The sequence below is a fragment of the Stenella coeruleoalba genome, assembly GCF_951394435.1.
Source record: "Stenella coeruleoalba genome assembly, chromosome: 1".
Lineage (NCBI taxonomy): Eukaryota > Metazoa > Chordata > Mammalia > Artiodactyla > Delphinidae > Stenella > Stenella coeruleoalba.
In genome coordinates this window covers 90,828,276-90,850,849 of record NC_137169.1, presented here as the reverse complement: position 1 = coordinate 90,850,849, position 22,574 = coordinate 90,828,276, and the positions used below count along the sequence as shown (strand labels likewise).

Here is a 22,574-nt window from a genome sequence, read left to right as displayed (position 1 = left end):
AAGATCCTGGTATATAAGTAGTATAAAAGTGGTATATTGATACTATACCATAACTTAAAAAAATAAAATTTCCTGTGTAGTCAAATACCTTTTACTCATTTCTGATATGTATAAATATACACATATATTTTTAAAAGAATATAATCCCTTTAAATCTTTGTATATTAAATCATAGATACCTCATTTGATCTCCCAGTTTTTCCCCATGGCATTAAAGCTTATGCTTACTATGTAAAGGATCTCTCTTTCCTGGTACTTTTTCCGTATTCGGTGAGTCTTTGTTGTTTATTTTAGATTCCCTATACTGGCCTTTGTGTGACTGCTGTATCTCTACTACAGTTTGCGTTCAGGAAATGCCAGAGTAGAATATATAGTAGTTTAAGTTCTTGGGGTGGGAATTCTATTTCTGAGAATCATCAGTTCTATCTTTTACGTGCCTAACACATGTAGTTAGCTCTCATCTACTGAACAGTCCTACTGAAGTCTCTATTTTTCATTTTACATGCATTAGTAAAGGAAATTAAATGTAACAAAGCATCTTACTAATTTTATTAAACTTCTCCATTACTCACAAAGGCAAGTGTTCTCTTCTTACAGGGTGGTAAAGATCAAATTACTATACCTAAGCACTCAGTACTATGCTTTTTGAATTTTGGATACTTAATAGGTATTGATTCCTTTCCCTTACTTCCTTTCAAAGACTTAATCTCTCTCAACATTGATTTTTGAAGGAGTCTCATTTGAACAGAAAATACCTTCCAAATCCTCTAAAACAGCAACTTGTATGCTACTACTTTTTATTTGGTGATTTACCTAATCAGGATTATGCTGATGCTGTTCATGACTAGGGTGAAGTTACTCTGAGAGCATATGCCTACTTAAATTTTACACCCTAGGAGCCTCGCTCCCTATACACTAGTCCCTGCCCTTGTAAAAGGCATAAATGGAAAACAACCACACGGCAGTAAGAGTTTTATATACTGTATATTGTAGTAAAACATTTGCTTTTGCCTGCCTAATACCTAAGTTTCTCTTTTGATTTCACAGTGCTTTGCTTTTCCTTTAGAGAACAAATCCATTCCCAACTCTCCTTTCATGTGGTTTATATGAAACTTCACTTCTCACCTCAGAGGTGACATATTTGACCCACACTTGACCAGTGTGCCAAATCCCTCCAGCAAAAAGAAAAAGGTACTTACTGTTTAAAGTAACTGAAAAATTCAATGACAGACTAGCTATTAGGGCTTTTGCTGTGGGATCAAATTATAAGTAATTCTCCAATTCCATGACGACTTTTTAAAAAACTCATGGGTTGGGGGCAGTTTCTGTACAAGTCCTAGAAATCTTTCTAATTTTATTTATTTGAGGCACATGCTCAGTTTATGAAGTAGTCATGGGGTTGGAATGTGCGTTATCCATAAAAAGGTTAATTCATAGACACCAAAGATCCTAAACTTATCAAAATAGTCTCATGTTCCCTAAGTGTGGCAAGGAAGAATCTGGGCATCTCAGTGATGATCATGGTGGAAAGATGACTAAAGTTTTATCTAAGACCTCGGAATTTTTACATCACCTTCAGGACCAGGTGAGTTGAGAACCACCACAACCACCACCATGACAGCTAATGTTTATTGAAAACTTGATTACATATATAATATATAAATACCAGATTTTATATATATATTATATGAAATATAAATACCAGATTTTATATATGATGTATTTTATATATATATATATATATATATATATATATATACACACACACACACACACCAGGTTTAAGTATTTTATATTCATCTGATCATCTTTACAACCCTGAGGTAGGTATTTTTACTATCCCCATGGAAACGGAAAAAAAGGTACAGAACTTGCCCAACGCCATAAAGCAATTAAGCTATACACACAAGATTTGAATTTAGAACCTATACCTGTAAAACCACTTTAATACACTATTTCTCAGTAAACTAGTTAGGCTGAAATTCCTGTCACTGTGGAAGGATAGGGACTCCAGAGTTTTATTTAGGTTGATTTTTAAAAATATTAGTTTTTGGCATACCTGACAGATCTAAATGTTCTAAGGAATAATTTTTTTAGCTTTTGATTCACTACTCCTGTCGTAATTTTTGATAATTTCAAAATCCACTTAGATGATCCTTTCAATACCTGAGTTTCTCAATTTCTTCAATTCATCTCTTTGCATGACCCCACTTGCATTCAACTACCATGTTCACGTTCTAGAATGTGAACTTAGTCACTCATTACTGCACTCTAATACTGTCAATTTCAGTCCCTTTCTCTTATTTCAACCTCCCAAATTTCCTACCTCTAGAAATTAACTACAACACATCCTCAACCACACTGCAATCTCAATGGATCATACCATTTCTCCACTGTGCCTCAAACTTCTTCCTTTTATTAATTTGCTCATTATTAATTTGCTCATTAATTTGCTCATCCTCAACCACACTGCAATCTCAATGGATCATACCATTTCTCCACTGTGCCTCAAACTCCTTCCTTTTATTAATCTGCTCATTACCAGATTACTTTCCATGTCCCTCCTTCATCATCATTCTCTTGATTACAGCAACACCCTTCCCTTTCTCCCTTTTTGTTGTATTCACCTGGGAAAATTCCAACTTTAATCATTTGACTCTGTGTCTACTCAATGATAGGACCAAGGCTAAACTTAACTGGAGAAAAACACAAAACTATGTTGACTGATCTCACTTAAATTAATAACCATGGACTTCAAGTATGCATTTTAAGTAACGTCTAGCAATTCTTCTAAGAGTCTATTCATTCTCTCACTTTCCTAAACATCTATTTTACATCTTCTTTTCTTTCCTCAATCCATTTTTCCCCAACACTTCTTCCCTCTACTTCATGACCTTGCTTCCTATTTCACTGACAAAATGTAACAAAACTTTTATATGCTCCCACTATATGTACTAAACTGCAAATACCTAGACATACATAATCTGTCCTTCCTTCCACTGCTATTAATGAGCTGTTTACACACCCATCTTTAAAACTAACCCTTCTATTTGTACACCATATCTATGGCTCCAGCAATATTCCTCTCCTTCTTCCATCATGTTCTCTACTAGCTTAGTCCTATTAACACATAAATCTGCTATATCTTCAATCTTTATAAAATAAAATAAAAACAAAAACCTTGATACCATACCCCCCTATAGTAACAGACCCTTTCTCTACTTCCCTAGAGAGTAAGACTTAATAGAGTTGTCTTCAGAACTCATCTTTCTTGCATCATTAACAGACCTGACATGTTTAATCATTCCTTCCTAGTTGAGATTTTTTTCTTCATTTGGCTCTACCTATTCCTAGTCATTCTTCTTTGATGTTTTCTTACCACTTGACATCTAAATGTTAATATGTTCCAGGGTTCACATTCTCATTCTTCTAATTCCTATCTTTAAGTTTCTCATTTGCCTTATTCCACAAAGCTATGAGTAAAAGGGAAGAAGCTATGATTCACAACATTATTCCAACAAAGATGTGACTCTAAGGTAAAACTGTTATTACATACTCACAGGAGAGTATCAATCAGAGCAAATTAAATAAAACATATCAAAGTTTCATACTTAACAGAGAGCTGAAATTAATTTCACTAAGGGAACAGAATAATTTTATATGAGAAACATTTACACCACTGAGTGACATTCTGATAGATTGGGGGACACAAAACTGGAAGACTAAGTTAGGGCAAGGATACAAATTCCCTAAACTGTGAAAAATCCCCCACTACTAATAAAACACAAAAACAAAATCGACAACAAAAAGAATCATCAAAACTCATAGCCAATCAAAACTACTCCTAGAATAATTACAAGAAATAAGATTACTATAAAAAAAAAAATGTTAAGTGCATCAGTATCCAGGTAAGAATGAAAAAAGGGCAATATTTGTAATCATAAAAGAAAATTTATATTTAATATAAAGCCACTTAATAAAAAATTTATGTAATTATCAAATTATACTTTCTTTGATGTATAAAACATAAAGAAAAATTAAGATTATTTTATTGGAAAGAAAATAATTTATTATATATGAGGAAGATGATGAAAATACATGTGATATATCTCTAATAAACTGATTTAAATGCATATAGTTTTAATTTTTAAATACACTTTAAAAGCTGTTACGCACAGTTCCATAGTCCAGGTGGTCAATTTCGTCTCCACAAAGTTGGAAAGCACTTGAGATATATGAAAAATTCAAATGGAACCTAAAATACCATAGAAATTCATTAAAAGTAATCATGATTATAAAACAGTTCACTAGTTTTAAAATAACTAAAAGCTAAAACATTTATATTTAGAAAATTAGTGAATCATGTCAGTACAAAATTTTAATTGTCTAAATAAACAGCTTACACAGAAACTGATTTATAACATTAAAAAATAAAACATTTTAGCTGTGCCAATAGAAAAAAGTAACAGCAATTTCAGTATCTCTTAACTTTTTGTACTCAGAGTGACAACGATTAACAGAATTTTTCATTGGTTTCATAGTACTATTTATAGCAGGATTTGCAAGAAAGAAATGTAAAGCCTTCAGTGCTTATTTTCCTACTTATAAAAGTTTAGATGGTTAGGTTGGTGTCTCGGATCCACCTTGACATTTTAATCTAACAAGTAGAATCCAAATTGGTCAGTCCTTAGAACTACTAAGGGACCTTTTTAAATTAGATTCTTGGTCCCAATTCCAGAGATTCTGATTTATTAGCTCTAGGGCAGAGTCCAGGAATCTTTATGTGTAAAAATCCATCCTCAGTAGTTCTCAACCTTAGTTGCACATTAGAACCAATACTTTGGGAAATCTGAAAATCCTAATATGTATGCTGCAATCCAGACCACTGAATCAAAACTCTGGGGGAGAAACCCAGGCATCTGTATATTTTTTAGTTTATTATTATAGTTTTCTTTAGTCAGTATTTTTTGAAAAAGTTCCACAAGTCATTCCAGTATGCAGCTAAAACTGAGAACCACTGTTTGGGTGGTTCTGGTTATCAACTAGTCTCCTCTTACATACCTACCAGAATTTTTCTTTCCACTTATTGAGCTACCCTGAGTCAACATTATGTATTCTCCTCTCTGTTACTCTTTTCTTATTCCTTTTGTTTTACTTTGCTTAGAAAAAGAAAGAGGAAAAAAGATACTTCTACTTGCTATCTCAATAATAAAACCTCAGATGTAAGGTCTGCTACTCTTATTTGGAATTTACATTGAAATCTAGTTATTTAAATTTTTAACAAATGTACTTTTTAATAGGAAAAAAAAAACAATCAAATTTTACAACACATTATATATATAGAACACCTAAACCAGATACATCATGAAAAAGAAAACATATATGTTACTGAATTAGGTTTAGAAAATACAAAATAGAAGAAACAAGAATAAAATTTGTGTTAAAGCAAATGTATACATTGTCCAAGTAAAAAGCTGACCTGATTCACTAACTTTCCCTGGAAAAACTACATAACCTAAAGGATAGCACAGAAAATTAAGCAACAAATCTAAAAACCACATAAAAGATTTGTTCAATCAACACAGGTAATTTTTAAAATACTTCATTTCAATACATTGTAAAAAAAATACTGCTTAAACTGGATCAATGGGTTGGGGAGAGACAAAACATTTGCAGGAAAATCAAAAAAACACTGCCCCAAAAAGGATACGACAAGAAAGGATACACTTTGTATGACAGTATTACAGCAGTATTTACGCAGGAATGCTTCTAAAGAAGAACAGCAGAATGCAATTTAATTTTTTCTTATTTTTCATGTTAGATTTACAAATAAAATGATTTTTTTAAACATACACTGAAAATGGTTAATTTTTATCTTTTCTTCTACGGTATTTGTAAGACTTCTGGCTATACTAGTATAGACACTTTACAACAAAATTCAAATATTCAAGGTGCCTCCCAAAAGGAATAAACATTAGGCAAAATTTTCTTTATATAATTTTTTCAGCTTAACCCTCAGTAATTCTGGCTCACTTACTTCATGTTCTTCCAGTATACTAAGGCAGAAAGATTTAAAATAATAAAAAACAAAAGGAATATATTTCTACTCATCTTTCTTAAATCAATGTAATATAAAATGCTTAATTCTACCATTTTTAATCATTAAATTACTTAAGTATGAATTAAAATTACTTATTTGAAAGATGAAATACTTCATTCCAAAAAAATATGTACATATTTCTGTGAGGTGTACAATTAGTAATTAGCAATGCAAATTGTCAGGTCCCACCAAGGGTAACCAACTTGTCCTGGCGTGGCAGACACTTTCCCAGTGTTAGCATTAAAAAGTCCAGTATCCTGGAAAACCCCTTACTCACAGGAAAACTAGGGATGATTGACTGCCCAAGGCCCAACCCCCTTGCAGACCGACTGAATCAGAAACTCTGGGTGGGGGTGAAGGGAAACCCAGTAATCTGTGTTTTATCAGACCCTCTAGGTGATTATAATACATGTTAAAATTTAAGAACTACTGCTTTACTCTATGAAGAAAAAGTAAATAAAGACTAATAAAGATACACTACCCTTATGAAATTCATTCCCCAATTTTAATTTTTACATACAAATAGGTTTTATTCCATAGTTTTAATTGTGAAGTTTAATGGAAATTAACTGCATAGACAGAAAGAATCAGAGGGAGGATCCTTTAAAAACGTTAGAAGGTACACAAATTACTATTCTCTCAGGCTTTTATCCTTCCTTAATTTTAATCTCAAGAAAGTCTTGTCCTTTTATTACGTTATCTCCACACTTACCTTTACTAATTTTTAACACTTTCTTTTTCCTTCTTTAGAATCTTGTTTTGGTCTAGCAGATCGAGCAAACTGCTAATATTTAAAAATTAAGGTTTTGTTCACAAACATGAAAGTAATCTTTTCTAAAGAATTTTCAAGAACTTCCTAATGTAGGGTAGGAGTACAGTTTTTAATTTATCTCTATATTTGTCTTCCTACTCAGTCATTCATCAAATATTTGTTGACTGCCTCCTAGCTGTCCATGATCTGGGGAAGAAGTAAATAATTTATCTTTTCTTTTAGTCATTTTTTACACCTAGACCTTTGCTCCTTCATTTATCCCACTGATTTCTAGTTTGAAACTGCATTAACTACTGAAAGTAGGATGGTAAGTCAATGATATATTTTGTTATTAAAATTCTCAAACATAAATATGAATTATAATACAATAAAATATAAGATAATAAAACTACAACAAATCATATCTTTAACGATTCCAAATGTACTTCTGGATACCATAGTATCTTAGGCTTAGCATGAGTATGTATATTTTAAGCTGTATTAAGTAAAATGTTTAGACTTGGCTGGATTTTAATAACCTCATGATGCTTATTTTCCAATAAAAATTTAAATAACATTGTCATTTAACTCAACTAAGTATATTTATAACTGAGTATTCTCAAGCTAGAATGCCAGCTGTTGAGATGAAGGATAATATAAAAACTGGTTTCAATTATACCCTTACTCCTAAAAACTATTGATCCATAAGTCTTGGAACAGACAGATTTGAAGGATACAACCACCATAGGTTTTCCAAAAAGAATGTATCCATTAGCTTCCTTTAATGCTTTTGCTGCTGCTTTTTCATTTGGAAGTCCAATGAAAGCTTGTCCTTTCATGCGACCTTCTTTCATCAAGCGTATATCAAACCTAGAAGTCATGGAAGAAAAAATGGTTTTGACTCAAAGAATTGTCAAAGAATTCTGACGAAGTCAATGGGAATGCATTGAACAATTTAAAAATTTGCTATTTCAGAATAAAAATGACTATACTATCTGATTAGCACATTACTCAGGCTTTCTAAAATTGTATTTTATATTCTGTTCTAAAATTGATTCTGTAAGTAGGTAATACTTACAGAATTATTTTGATGATGTGCTTATCTTTTTTTAGCTGTTATAAATATATGGAATTTAAAAATTATATTACTAGCAACTATAAAAGCACAGTTTTTCTTTCATATCTCTATTTTTAAACAGTTTTATTCAGCCAACTTAATACTACTGATATTTACTCAATTAAAAAAAACAACTATACGACCAAGAATAAAAGGGCTGACAGGAACTATGGAAAAGTAACCCGGAATTTCAGAGTAGGAAGGGACTTCACTGATCATGTAGTCAAAAACCCCATTTTACAGATGATGTGTAGAGACGGAGTGACTTCTTCAAGGTCACACCGATCGCTAAACTTAAAGCCAAAAACACAAACCAGAATTTGTATTCCAAGTGTAGTCTTCTATTCTCCTACTGTATTCATTTTTCAACATTTTGGGGGAGGAAACTATACTCAAAACTACTTAAAAAAACAGACTAACTTATAACTAAAGTACTGCCTACCATTTAGTCTATGAGACTAGCAAAAGCATATAAAGAATGTTTAAAGTATCAAAAAATGCAGGTAAATTCCTTTTTAACGAATTCACATGACTAGTCCCACAGGAGACAATTATCAATTTATCATTTTGATGTGTACAGCTTTCTCAATATAGAATTTTCTCTTCCCTTCAAATTCCAATGGCAGGCAATACTGGAAATAGAAAGTATATACATGATACATATATATGTGCGCACGTATATATATACACAGACACAATACATATACTTATATATATCTATGTGACACATACATATATTTATATATATACACACACACACACATATTATCTATTTTTAAATTTTTTCCCCTTACAATCATGATTCAAAGGCGGCAACGAGAAAAAGGGCCAGTATTTTGCATGGCCAGCAACACAAACTTTTGGTATCCTGATAAGATATATCTGTCACTAATGAATATAATATGGACATGGTTGTTAAGACATGGTGCTCACTGTGCATGCCTATATAAAAAGGTACATAGCCCAGATAAGACTTTAAAAATATTAGTTTCGGGCTTCCCTGGTGGCGCAGTGGTTGGGAGTCCGCCTGCTGATGCAGGGGACATGGGTTCGTGCCCCGGTCCGGGAGGATCCCACATGCGGCGGAGCGGCTGGGCCCGTGAGCCATGGACGCTGGGTCTGCGCGTCCGGAGCCTGTGCTCCACGACGGGAGAGGCCACGACAGTGAGAGGCCCGCGTACCGCCAAGAAAAAAAAATTTAGTTTCACATGAAAATTAAAGCAAAATTAACTACAGTCATTTCTCTAATTTACCTCCATTCAAAAGTCTCTCTCCTTATCTTTTCTAATTTTCTTTACTTCTAATTTATATGGCCAAGGTCTTACATACTTTAGAGTTAACCAATTATAAAATTTTAAAGAATGAAATTCTAACTCCAAACATTAGCTTTTATATCATTTACAAATCATATCCTCTCTTTTGCACTCATAAAACTGGAAGCCTTCCCAACTGAACGAAGAGAAGTTACTGCCATGGTAAGAATCTAAAAAACTCTGCCTGACTGCTATATATTCCTGGATGAGTCATTAAAATGCTAGTTTTCAAAATGTAATCTTTGGACCAGCAGCTTAGTCATCATCCATACACATTTTAGAAACACAAATTCATGGGCCCTATCTCAACCTGGAATATCAGTCTAGGGATAGATCAAGGACATGGTTTTAATAAGCTCTTACACAGGTTAAAGTTTGAGAACCACTGCTTTAGAGCTAGGGATTGAGGCCTGTTTCTATAAATAATGCTTTACTGGAACACAGCCATTAACATTCATTTATGTATTGTTTACAGCTGCTTTAATGCCACAAAGACAAAACTGAGTAGTTGCAACAGACACCATAATATTTTAGTATAAAAATATTAAATTTTTACTGTCAATTTAAAAAGATGTTTGCTGACTCTTGCTCTAGATGTCTAAAAGATAAGAGCAATTTCTTCATATAATTTTAATCTCTAAAGGGGAAATGTTTAAAAAAGGGCTAATTTCTAACATTAAAAACAAAACACAATTTGAGAATATACATGACACTTACATTATGCGTTGTGTTTCTGACGAAAAGTCAACGTATCTTCCAAAAATAAATTTAAGGTCCTAGAATTTCAACAAGGAAAAGACTAATAAGGAAAGCCAGGGGAAAAACATGTAAAATAATAAAACCAATTTATAAATTTCAACTTACCTTTTCTTGAACTTGTTTAGCTAAATTCTTTACATAAATTCTACAGTTTGGTTCACCAGGTTCATAACTTCTAAAAACTGAAAGTGTTTCCATTTCTTATATAAAAACAAAACAAGGATATAAAATTAAGACAGTTTCATCAATTTTTCAAAGAAAAAGTATAGTGGCATTCAAATATATCTGTTAAATAGACAAAATAAGCATTAAGAAAATGTTAAAACCATACAAATTAATGGCAATGTTACTAATGGGATAAAAATACCCATTAAAAATCTAAAGTAGTAATATGACAAAAAGTTTAAAACTTTCAGGCATCTAGAATAACTAAAATTTATCCAATAAAATATTTCTGTTAATACTCTGTAAAGCTTAACTTTAAGATCAGTTACTTTATTAAAAAAACTAAAGCAAATAAAGATGCTACCAAATATTTGTGTAATTATTTTGCTTAAAGTCAATCTCCCAAACTACCAGCACCAATATATTCAAATGTAAAAATAAAGTACTCATATGTAATAATCAAGTATTTCAGGCAAACTGTGGCTTATGAATCTCTATACAGCTACTCCTATTTAGTGACAATAACCATCTTTCCTGACAACTAGATGTTCTAGGCAAAAATATGTCAGTTGGAAGTCTGTTTCCATTATGGGAAAAATTATAATGTGTTACATGTCAATCTAAAACCCCTAAATATTCTCCTAAAATATACTAAAACAAGAAAACTCCATTAAGAAGTAAAAAACTATCACATTAGAATATAAAATTCATAAACACAGGCTTTTAATCACCAAATAGTTAAAACTATTTTTTTTTTTTGACAAATAATTGCTCTGCATACATCTCAGATACAGTACTGTGTTGGTCTATCAGCTGTATCCAGAATACAGAATTCCAGACTGTGGGCCACACTGATTTAACATGTCATATAAGTTTCAGGAATGAAAACATTCTTCCAAATAAATATAGACTGGAAACATTATACTGAGAGATACTTTTCCTCCGTATAAAGTATGAGTACTAAAAACCAAAAGTGGTGATTAAAAACATTAACTGGAGGGTGTTCTGAAGATGGCGGAAGAGTAAGACACGGTGATCATCTTCCTCCCCACAGATATACCAGAAATACATCTACACGTGGAACAACTCCTACAGAACACCTACTGAATGCTGGCAGAAGACCTCAGACCTCCCAAAAGGCAAGAAACTCCCCACGTACCTGGGTAGGGCAAAAGAAAAAAAGAAAAAACAGAGACAAAAGAATAGGGACGGCACCTGCACCAGTGGGAGGGAGCTGTGAAGGAGGAAAGGTTTCCACACACTAGGAAGCCCCTTCGCGGGTGGAAACTGTGGATGGCGGAGGGGGGAACTTCGGAGCCGCGGAGGACAGCACAGCAACAGAGGTGCGGAGGGCAAAGCGGGAAGATTCCCGCACAGAGGATCGGTGCCGACCGGCACTCACCAGCCCGAGAGGCTTGTCTGCTCACCCGCCGGGACGGGCAGGGCTGCGAGCTGAGGCTCGGGCTTTGGTCAGAGCACCGGGAGAGGACTGGGGTTGGCTGCGTGAACACAGCTTCAAGGGGTTAGTGCACCACGGCTATCCGGGAGGGAGTCCAGGAAAAGGTCTGGAGCTGCCAAAGAGGCAAGATACTTTTTCTTCCCTCTTTGTTTCCTGGTGCGCGAGGAGAGCGGATTAAGAACGCTGCTTAAAGAAACGCCAGAGAGCCACGGCTAAATGCGCGGACCCCAGAGACGGGTGCGAGCTGTGGCTAAAAGCGCGGACCCCAGAGATGGGCATGAGACGCTAAGGCAGCTGCTGCCGCCACCAAGGGGCCTGTGTGCAAGCACAGGTCACTATCCACGCCCCTCTTCCGGGGAGCCTGTGCAGCCCGCCACAGCCAGGTTCCCAGGATCCAGGGACAACTTCCCCATAAGAACGCACGGTGGGCCTCAGGCTGGTGCAACGTCATGCCGGCCTCTGCCGCCGCAGGCTCGCCCCGCAATCTGCACCCCTCCTTCCCCCCGGCCTGAGTGAGCCAGAGCCCCCGAATCAGCGGCTCCTTTAACCCCGTCGTGTCTGAGCGAAGAACAGACGCCCTCCGGCGACCTACACACAGAGGCGGGGACAAATCCAAACCTGAGCCCCGGGAGCTGTGACAACAAAGAAGAGAAAGGGAAATCTCTCCCAGCAGCCTCAGAAGCAGCAGATTAAAGCTCCACAATCAACTTGATGTACCCTGCATCTGTGGGATACATGAATAGACAACGAATCATCCCAAATTGAGGAGGTGGACTTTGAGAGCAAGATTTATGATTTTTTCCCCTTTTCCTCTTTTTGTGAGTGTGTATCTGTATAGCTTTGCTTCCACCATTTGTCCTAGGGTTCTATCCATCCGTTGTTTTTTTTTTAATTTTTTTTCTTAATAATGAATTTTAATAACTTTATTTTAGTTTACTTTAACCTTTCTTTTCTTTTCTTTTCCTTCCTTTCTTCCCTCCCTCCCTCCATCCCTCCCTACCTCCATCCCTCCCTACCTCCCTCCCTCCTTTAGACAACGAATCATCCCAAATTGAGGAGGTGGACTTTGAGAGCAAGATTTATGATTCTTTCCTTTTCCTCTTTCTGTGAGTGTGTATGTGTATGCTTCTGTGTGAGATTTTGTCTGTATAGCTTTGCTTCCACCATTTGTCCTAAGGTTCTAGCCATCCGTTTTTTGTTTTAATTTTTTTCTTAATAATTATTTTTTAATTTAATAACTTTATTATATTTTACTTTAATTTTACTTTATCTTCTTTTTTCCTTCCTTCCCTCCTTCCTTCCTTCCTCCCACCATCCCTCCCTCCCTCCCTTTCTTTCTTTCCTTCCTTTTCTTTCCTTCCTCCCTCTCTCCCTTCCTTCCCTCCTCCCTCCCTCCCTCTCTCACTCTCTCTCTCTCTTTCTTTCTTTCTTCCTAATTCTACTAATTCTTACTCTCTACTTTTTCTCCCTTTTATTCTGAGCCATGCAGATGAAAGACTCTTGGTGCTGCAGCCAGGAGTCAGTGCTGTGCCTCTGAGGTGGGAGAGACAACTTCAGGACGCTGGTCAACAAGAGACCTCCCAGCTCCACATAGTACCAAAAGGCGGAAATCTCCCAGAGATCTCCATCTCAACACCAGCGTCCAGCTTCACTCAACGACCAGCAAGCTACAGTGCTGGACACCCTAAGTCAAACAACTAGCAAGACAGGAACACAACCCCACCCATTAGCAGAGAGGCTGCCTAAAATCATAATAAGGCCACAGACACTCCAAAACACACCAACAGACGTGGATCTGCCCACCAGAGAGACAAGATCCAGCCTCATCCACCAGAACACAGGCACTAGTCCCCTCCACCAGGAAGCCTACACAACCCACTGAACCAACCTTAGCCACTGGGGACAGACATCAAAAACAACAGGAACTACGAACATGCAGCCTCCAAAAAGGAGACCCCAAACACAGTAAGATAAGCAAAATGAGAAGTCAGAAAAACACACAGCAGATGAAGGAGCAAGATAAAAATGCATCAGACGTAACAAATGAAAAGGAAATAGGCAGTCTACCTGAAAAAGAATTCAGAATAATGATAGTAAGGATGATCCAAAATCTTGGAAATAGAATAGACAAAATGCAAGAAACATTTAACAAGGACCTAGAAGAACTAAAGATGAAACAAACAATGATGAACAACACAATAAATGAAATGAAAAATACTCTAGATGGGATCAATAGCAGAATAACTGAGGCAGAAGAAAGGATAAGTGACCTGGAAGATAAAATAGTGGAAATAACTACTGCAGAGCAGAATAAAGAAAAAAGAATGAAAAGAACTGAGGACAGACTCAGAGACTTCTGGGACAATATTAAATGCACCAACATTCGAATTATAGGGGTTCCAGAAGAAGAGAAAAAGAAAGGGACTGAGAAAATATTTGAAGAGATTATAGTTGAAAACTTCCCTAATATAGGAAAGGAAATAGTCAATCAAGTCCAGGAAGCACAGAGAGTCCCATACAGGATAAATCCAAGGAGAAATACGCCAAGACACATATTAATCAAACTGTCAAAAATTAAATAGAAAGCATATTAAAAGCAGCAAGGGAAAACCAACAAATAACACACAAGGGAATCCCCATAAGGTTAACAGCTGGTATCTCAGCAGAAACTCTGCAAGCCAGAAGGGAGTGGCAGGACATACGGAAAGTGACGAAGGAGAAAAACCTGCAACCAAGATTACTCTACCCAGCAAGGATCTCATTCAGATTTGATGGAGAAATTAAAACCTTTACAGACAAGCAAAAGCTGAGAGAGTTCAGCACCACCAAACCAGCTTTACAACAAACGCTAAAGGAACTTCTGTAGACAAGAAACACAAGAGAAGGAAAAGACCTACAATAACGAACTCAAAACAATTTAGAAAATGGGAACAGAAACAAACATATCGATAATTACCTTAAATGTAAATGGACTAAATGCTCCCACCAAAAAACACAGATTGGCTGAATGGATACAAAAACAAGACCCATATATATGCTGTCTACAAGAGACCCACTTCAGACCTAGAGACACATACAGATTGAAAGTAAGGGGATGGAAAAAGATATTCCATGCAAATGGAAACCAAAAGAAAGCTGGAGTAGCAATTCTCATATCAGACAAAATAGACTTTAAAATAAAGTCTATTAGAAGAAACAAAGAAGGACACTACATAATGATCAAGGGATCGATCCAAGAAGAAGATATAACAATTGTAAATATTTATGCACCCAACATAGGCGCACCTCAATACATAAGGCAAATACTAACAGCCATAAAAGGGAAAATCGACAGTAACACATTCACAGTAGGGGATTTTAACACCCCACTTTCACCAATGGACAGATCATCCAAAATGAAAATAAATAAGGAAACACAAGCTTTAAATGATACATTAAACAAGATGGACTTAATTGATATTTATAGGACACTCTATCCAAAAACAACAGAATACACATTTTTTTCAAGTGCTCATGGAACATTCTCCAGGATAGATCATATCTTGGGTCACAAATCAAGCCTTGGCAAATTTAAGAAAATTGAAATTGTATCAAGTATCTTTTCCAACCACAACGCCATAAGACTAGATATCAATTACAGGAAAAGATCTGTAAAAAATACAAACACATGGAGGCTAAACAATACACTACTTAATAATGAGGTGATCACTGAAGAAATCAAAGAGGAAATAAAAAGTACCTAGGAACAAATGACAATGGAGACACGACGAACCAAAACCTATGGGATGCAGCAAAAGCAGTTCTAAGAGGGAAGTTTATAGCAATACAAGCCCACCTTAAGAAACAGGAAACATCTCGAATAAACAACCTAGCCTTGCACCTAAAGGAATTAGACAAAGAACAAACAAAACCCAAAGTTAGCAGAAGGAAAGAAATCATAAAAGTCAGATCAGAAATAAATGAAAAAGAAATGAAGGAAACAATAGCAAAGAGCAATAAAACTAAAAGCTGGTTATTTGAGAAGATAAACAAAATAGATAAATCATTAGCCAGACTCATCAAGAAAAAAGGGAGAAGACTCAAATCAATAGAATTAGGAATGAAAAAGGAGAAGTAACAACTGACACTGCAGAAATACAAAAGATCATGAGAGATTACTACAAGCAACTCCATGCCAATAAAATGGACAACCTGGAAGAAATGGACAAATTCTTAGAAATGCACAACCTGACAAGACTGAATCAGGAAGAAATAGAAAATATGAACAGATCAATCACAAGCACTGAAATTGAAACTGTGATTAAAACTCTTCCAACGAACAAAAGCCCAGGACCAGATGGCTTCACAGGTGAATTCTATCAAACATTTAGAGAACAGCTAACACCTATTCTTCTCAAACTCTTCCAAAATATAGCAGAGGGAGGGACACTCCCAAATTCATTCTACGAGGCCACCATCACCTTGATACCAAAACCAGACAAGGATGTCATAAAGAAAGAAAACTACAGGCCAATATCACTGATGAACATAGATGCAAAAATCCTCAACAAAATACTAGCAAACAGAATCCAACAGCACATTAAAAGGATCATACACCATGATCAAGTGGGGTTTATTCCAGGAATGCAAGGATTCTTCAATATACGCAAATCAATCAATGTGATAAACCATATTAACAAATTGAAGGAGAAAAAACATATGATCATCTCAATAGATGCAGAGAAAGCTTTTGACAGAATTCAACACCCATTTATGATAAAAACCCTGCAGAAAGTAGGCATAGAGGGAACTTTCCTCAACATAATAAAGGCCATATATGACAAACCCACAGCCAACATCATCCTCAATGGTGAAAAACTGAAAGCATTTCCACTAAGATCAGGAACAAAACAATGTTGCCCACTTTCACCACTCTTACTCAATATAGTTTTGGAAGTTTTAGCCACAGCAATCAGAGAAGAAAAGGAAATAAAAGGAATCCAAATCGGAAAAGAAGAAGTAAAGCTGTCACTGTTTGCAGATGACATGATACTATACATAAAGAACCCTAAAGATGCTATCAGAAAACTACTAGACCTAATCAATGAATTTGGTAAAGTTGCAGGATACAAAATTAATGCACAGAAACCTCTTGCGTTCCTATACACTAATGTTGAAAAATCTGAAAGTGAAATCAAGAAAACATTCCCATTTACCACTGCAACAAAAAGAATAAAATACCTAGGAATAAACCTACCTAAGGAGACAAAAGACCTGTATGCAGAAAATTATATGACACTAATGAAAGAAATTAAAGATGATATAAATAGATGGAGAGATATACCATGTTCTTGGATTGGAAGATCAACATTGTGAAAATGACTCTACTACCCAAAGCAATCTACAGATTCAATGCAATCCCTATCAAACTACCACTGGCATTTTCCACAGAACTAGAACAAAAAATTTCACAATTTGTATGGAAACACAGAAGACCCCGAATAGCCAAAGGAATCTTGAGAACGAAAAACGGAGCTGGAGGAATCAGGGTCCCTGACTTCAGACTATACTACAAAGCTACAGTAATCAAGACAGTATGGTCCTGGCACAAAAACAGAAAGATAGATCAATGGAACAGGATAGAAAGCCCAGAGATGAATCCACGCACATAAGGTCACCTTATCTTTGATAAAGGAGGCAGGAATGTACAATGGAGAAAGGACAGCCTCTTTAATAGGTGGTGCTGGGAAAACTGGACAGGTACATGTAAAAGTATGAGATTAGATCACTCCCTAACACCATACACAAAAATTAGCTCAAAATGGATTAAAGACCTAAATATAAGGCCAGAAACTATCAAACTCTTAGAGGGAAACATAGGCAGAACACTCTATGACATAAATCACAGCAAGATCCTTTCTGACCCACCTCCTAGAGTAATGGAAATAAAAACAAGAATAAATGGGACCTAATGAAACTTCAACGCTTTTGCACAGCAAAGGAAACCATAAACAAGACCAAAAGACAACCCTCAGAATGGGAGAAAATATTTGCAAATGAAGCAACTGACAAAGGATTAATTTCCAAAATTTACAAGCAGCTCATGCAGCTCAATAACAAAAAAACAAACAACCCAATCCAAAAATGGGCAGAAGACCTAAATAGACATTTCTCCAAAGAAGATATACAGACTGCCAGCAAACACATGAAAGAATGCTCAACATCATTAATCATTAGGGAAATGCAAATCAAAACTACAATGAGATATCATCTTACACCAGTCAGAATGGCCATCACCAAAAAATCTAGAAACAATAAATGCTGGAGAGGGTGTGGAGAAAAGGGAACACTCCTGCACTGCTGGTGGGAATGTGAATTGGTACAGCCACTATGGAGAACAATATGGAGGTTCCTTAAAAAACTACAAATAGAACTACCATATGACCCAGCAATCCCACTACTGGGCATATACCCTGAGAAAACCATAATTCAAAAAGAGTCATGTACCAAAATGTTCATTGCAGCTCTATTTACAATAGCCCGGAGATGGAAACAACCTAAGTGCCCATCATCGGATGAATGGATAAAGAAGATGTGGCACACATATACAATGGAATATTACTTAGCCATAAAAAGAAATGAAATTGAGCTATTTGTAATGAGGTGGATAGACCTAGAGTCTGTCATACAGAATGAAGTCAGTCAGAATGAAAAAGACAAATACTGTATGCTAACACATATATATGGAATTTAAGAGAAAAAAAAATGTCATGAAGAACCTAGGGGTAAGACAGGAATAAAGACACAGACCTACTGGAGAACGGACTTGAGGATATGGGGAGGGGGAAGGGTGAGCTGTGACAAAGCGAGAGAGAGGCATGGACATATATACACTACAAAACGTAAGGTAGATAGCTAGTGGGAAGCAGCCACATAGCACAGTGATATCAGCTCGGTGCTTTGTGACCGCCTGGAGGGGTGGGATAGGGAGGGTGGGAGGGAGGAAGATGCAAGAGGGAAGAGATATGGGAACATATGTATATGTATAACTGATTCACTTTGTTATAAAGCAGAAACTTACACACCACTGTAAAGCAATTATACCCCAATAAAGATGTTAAAAAATAAATAAAAAAATAAAAAATACATGTATAGACAAAAAACAAACAAACAAAAACATTAACTGGAGAGATGTTTTGAAGCATGTGCTTTGAATAAAGTAAACAACATGAAGAGATTTGGTTTGCTTCTGAAGGGCCAAATAAATGTAAAATGGAATAAATGCTCATTTATTTCATGAAAATTACCTTCTCTAGAAATTCTGCCCTTTTCCAACTCCCTTCTAGAAATACATTCTGATGGCATTTCATCAGAGTCTTCTTTAATCTCCTCTGCGATGCTCAAATTTGGTTTTGGGAAGATTTTTCCAAATCCTATATTGGATGCATCAACTTCAGAAGCAGGTAAGTCTAAGAGTTAACATTGACATCAGCCATTAAAAATCCCTCCCTTCAAAACAGTTTTTCTTTTCCATTTTTAATTTTTAAGATATATTCTAGCACTAAAACTCTTTGGTGTTTTTCTCAATACTCTGAAACAAGGATAAGCAAACTTTTTCTATAAAGGTTCAAACAGTAAATACTTTAGGCTTTGCAGGCCATATGGTTTCTATCATGACTACTCAACTCTGCCACTAGAACATGAAAATCATAAAAGAAGACATTTCCATTTGAGGGTACTAAAAAAACATCCATTATACTTCCCACCAGGGAAAAAAAAAGGAGCCAGTCCTAATCAAAGTCAGGAAAAAGAAGTATTTGCACACTTAATTATTCAATTAGGAAAATTAAAAACCATTATAAATTTTAAATTTACAACATAGCAACATAATGGATTGCATTCAGAAAACATGAATCTTAGCTTCAGCAAAAATTAAACTGACTTGAGGGAGAGGGTTGGGAAGGACAGGATTAAACATTCAGTAGAAAAATTCCAGTTATACTACCTAAAAAAACAAACAAAACCCTAAAAAAGCTCTGAAAATGATGCAAATAACATGCCATGTTTAGGATTATAAAAGTCTCCTCATAACAGAAAAGCCATCGTCCCAACAGACCTCCTGTGGTCTGAAGGCATCAGTAAGAAAAAACACTTTTAAAACTGTTTTTACTGTTAATTCAGCATTACTCTATGTTGATGCAGAATGGGACAATTGTCCCCACCTCACAAAGGTCTAAGTCCTTGAGTAAATTAAACTTAAAAAAATAAAAATTTGTGTCAAGGGGTGACTAGTCATGAGATAAGAAAGAAAACCATACAAAAATATAAATACTGAAACAAACAAAAAAGGAGCTATCTGAAAAGGCAATGCATTCTCACTAACCATCAGAGAGACAGGAATTAAAACCAGTTACAGTTTATCATGCAGTACATTTGCAATACTTATTAGAACTCTATCCTATATTCACACAAGTGCTCAAAGATACATGTACAAAAATGTAAATTCCAGAATTTGCTGTAATAATAAAGAAAATGGAAACAACCTCAACTTCTATAATAGAGTATAATTAAATAAAGATTGTTATAACTATACTATGGAGTGCTATGCAGCCATAAAAACATAACCCATGATGGCTACTTAAAAAAAGAAGGGAAAAAAAATGTTTATACACAAGTGTAGGATAAGATCTGGAAGGACTATTTTCATACCGAATTATTAACAATGGTTATCTCTAAGTATTGGGATAGGGAACAGTGGGGTTTGAGGTGTTAACATTTTAAAACTTTATATGCTCCTGTTTTGATTATATTTTCTATAAGCTGGTATTATTTCTGAAATTTAAAAATTAAAGAACAAGGAAATGCCACTGTAGTATAACATCAAATTAATGTTTAAAATAAGCAGAAAAAAAATCTGTAATTTCAATACATTATCTTCAAACTTAACGAATAGTATCTTGTAAATAAGCTTCCATGTCTTTTGGATTAAAAAAAAAATTTACATGAAATCTACAACTCAAAAAATAATCACACTGTTTGTTTTCCTAACCAATAATACAACTGTACTAATAAAACCAGAGCATCACATGTAATAAGCAATGAAAAAACAGATCAATACAAGAAACTCTTTTATCATATTTTTAGTGTAAACATCAGCAAAAATGAGAGTAAGCCTCACCCTAGAGTTCATTACTAGCAAAAGGTAACTGTGACAATCTTACCACTAAGCTCCAATTTTAGTTATATAAAAAAGTTTAAAATGGATAGTATTCTAAGACACTAACAAAGACCTAATTACATATTTTAAATATATTCACAAATACTAAAAAAACAGAAACATATAAAATTTAATTTTAATACAAAAAAAAACTGAGAAGAATTTTTACATAGCATGTTAAAGAACTAGAATACACTTACCAAAATTTTGTTCTTCACAATTTTGTTCTTTTTCTAAATCTTTCTTAAATGCAGCTGACATGTCGGTAGATATATGGAATTCGATTTTTTTATTACCTACAGGTTGTGGTTGGTCAAATACATCCGAAGGTAACAACACTGGATGTAAACTGCTGTTTACAAACAATCACAGCATTACTTTGTAATTGCAAATAAAATTTTGAGTAAAACATTTCATATTTACTTTAAATTTAAAAAGCTAACACTGATAAAACACACTATAGGCATTGAACAAAGTAACTTACATTTAACTTCAATAAATCCTAACAAATGTTCTCATATAGGTATTATTAAATTCCTAGTTTAGACAGATAAGGAGTTTGAGGCTAAAGGGTGTTAAGAAATTGCATAAAGTCACTCAGTAAATGACAGAGATAGGACTTTAGGACTATTGATTCTAAACTTCAGGATATTTACCAATAAGCAAAAAAGTTCATTCTATGTTTAATGTAAGCATTTTATGCACTGTATTCTATATACTATATATAATAAACCTATGCAGGTCAATGCAGTAGCCACAAGCCACACGTGGCTAATAAGCATCTGAAATGTTGCTGTACTTATGCTCTAAGTACAAAATATACGCCAGAGTTTAACAACTTTGTGTGAAAAAAGAAATATAAAACGTTTTAATAACGTTTTATATTAATTATATGTTAAAATAACATTTCAGATATAATCAGTTGGATAAAATATATTATTAAAATTAATTTTACCTTTTAATGTGGCTATTGGAAAATTTAATTGGTTCACATTACAGCTGACCCTTGAACAACTTAGGGGTTAAGGGCCCCAACCCTGCAGCAGTTGAAAAGCTGTATATAACTTCATCAGCCTTCCATATCCATGGTTCCTCTATATCTGTGGATCCATATCTAGGGATTCAACCAACCTCAAATCATGTAGTACTGTAGTATTTATTTAGAAAAAGTCTGCATATAAGTGGACCCACACAGTTCAAACCCGTGCTGTTGAAGGGTCAACTGTATTAATTTTTAATTGTTTGGTGCTGCTACAGATCAAAAGCATGGGACTGTGGTGTCAAAACATACATAGGTGGGAAATATGCATCATATTATGTATACTTAACATGAAATAATAATTTTAAAAAACCCAAAGACCCATTCCTTTAAAAATGTAAAAAGATCATTTTAACAAACTTCTTCCTCTATTTATAAAGTTACTTACAAGTTCAAGGGAAATTTACATTGTAGAAAAGCTGAATGAAATTAAAATTGCAATTAATGGCAATTTTCATCTGATTAAGATATTAAAATACATAGAATTGCATGGCAAAAAGGCAAGTAAAATTTCTGCCATAATTTCAAGAAAATTTATTAAGCAAAATGTCAGATAATCGGTGAAAAAGGAAAAAAAGGACAATGTATTTCAAACTAAATACACAGTAATAAATACTATTTCACTGGCAATTTCTCTACTCTAACTGAAAGTTTAAGACATAGTCAGAAGTTAAT

At 34.8% G+C, this 22,574-nt stretch overlaps 1 protein-coding gene across 6 annotated transcripts in view; it reads right to left on the bottom strand.

Annotated features, from left to right (window-relative positions):
* RNPC3 (RNA binding region (RNP1, RRM) containing 3) overlaps positions 1-22,574 on the bottom strand; it is a 78,392-nt gene that overhangs the window by 39,281 nt on the left and 16,537 nt on the right. For 2 of the 6 annotated variants that reach the window (XM_079925033.1, XM_079925032.1), the window contains 7 exons: positions 21,061-21,212; positions 18,951-19,112; positions 10,146-10,240; positions 9,999-10,057; positions 7,589-7,721; positions 6,813-6,884; positions 2,527-5,769 (listed from right to left, as the gene is read on the bottom strand). In XM_079925033.1, the coding sequence (XP_079781159.1) occupies positions 6,825-6,884; positions 7,589-7,721; positions 9,999-10,057; positions 10,146-10,240; positions 18,951-19,112; positions 21,061-21,212 (661 nt within the window). In that variant the 3' untranslated portion in view covers positions 2,527-5,769; positions 6,813-6,824. Of the gene's footprint in view, positions 1-2,526; positions 5,770-6,812; positions 6,885-7,588; positions 7,722-9,998; positions 10,058-10,145; positions 10,241-18,950; positions 19,113-21,060; positions 21,213-22,574 lie in introns of those variants that run through there. The other 4 variants (XR_013828849.1, XM_079925034.1, XM_079925035.1 and 1 more) reach the window with 4 other exon arrangements.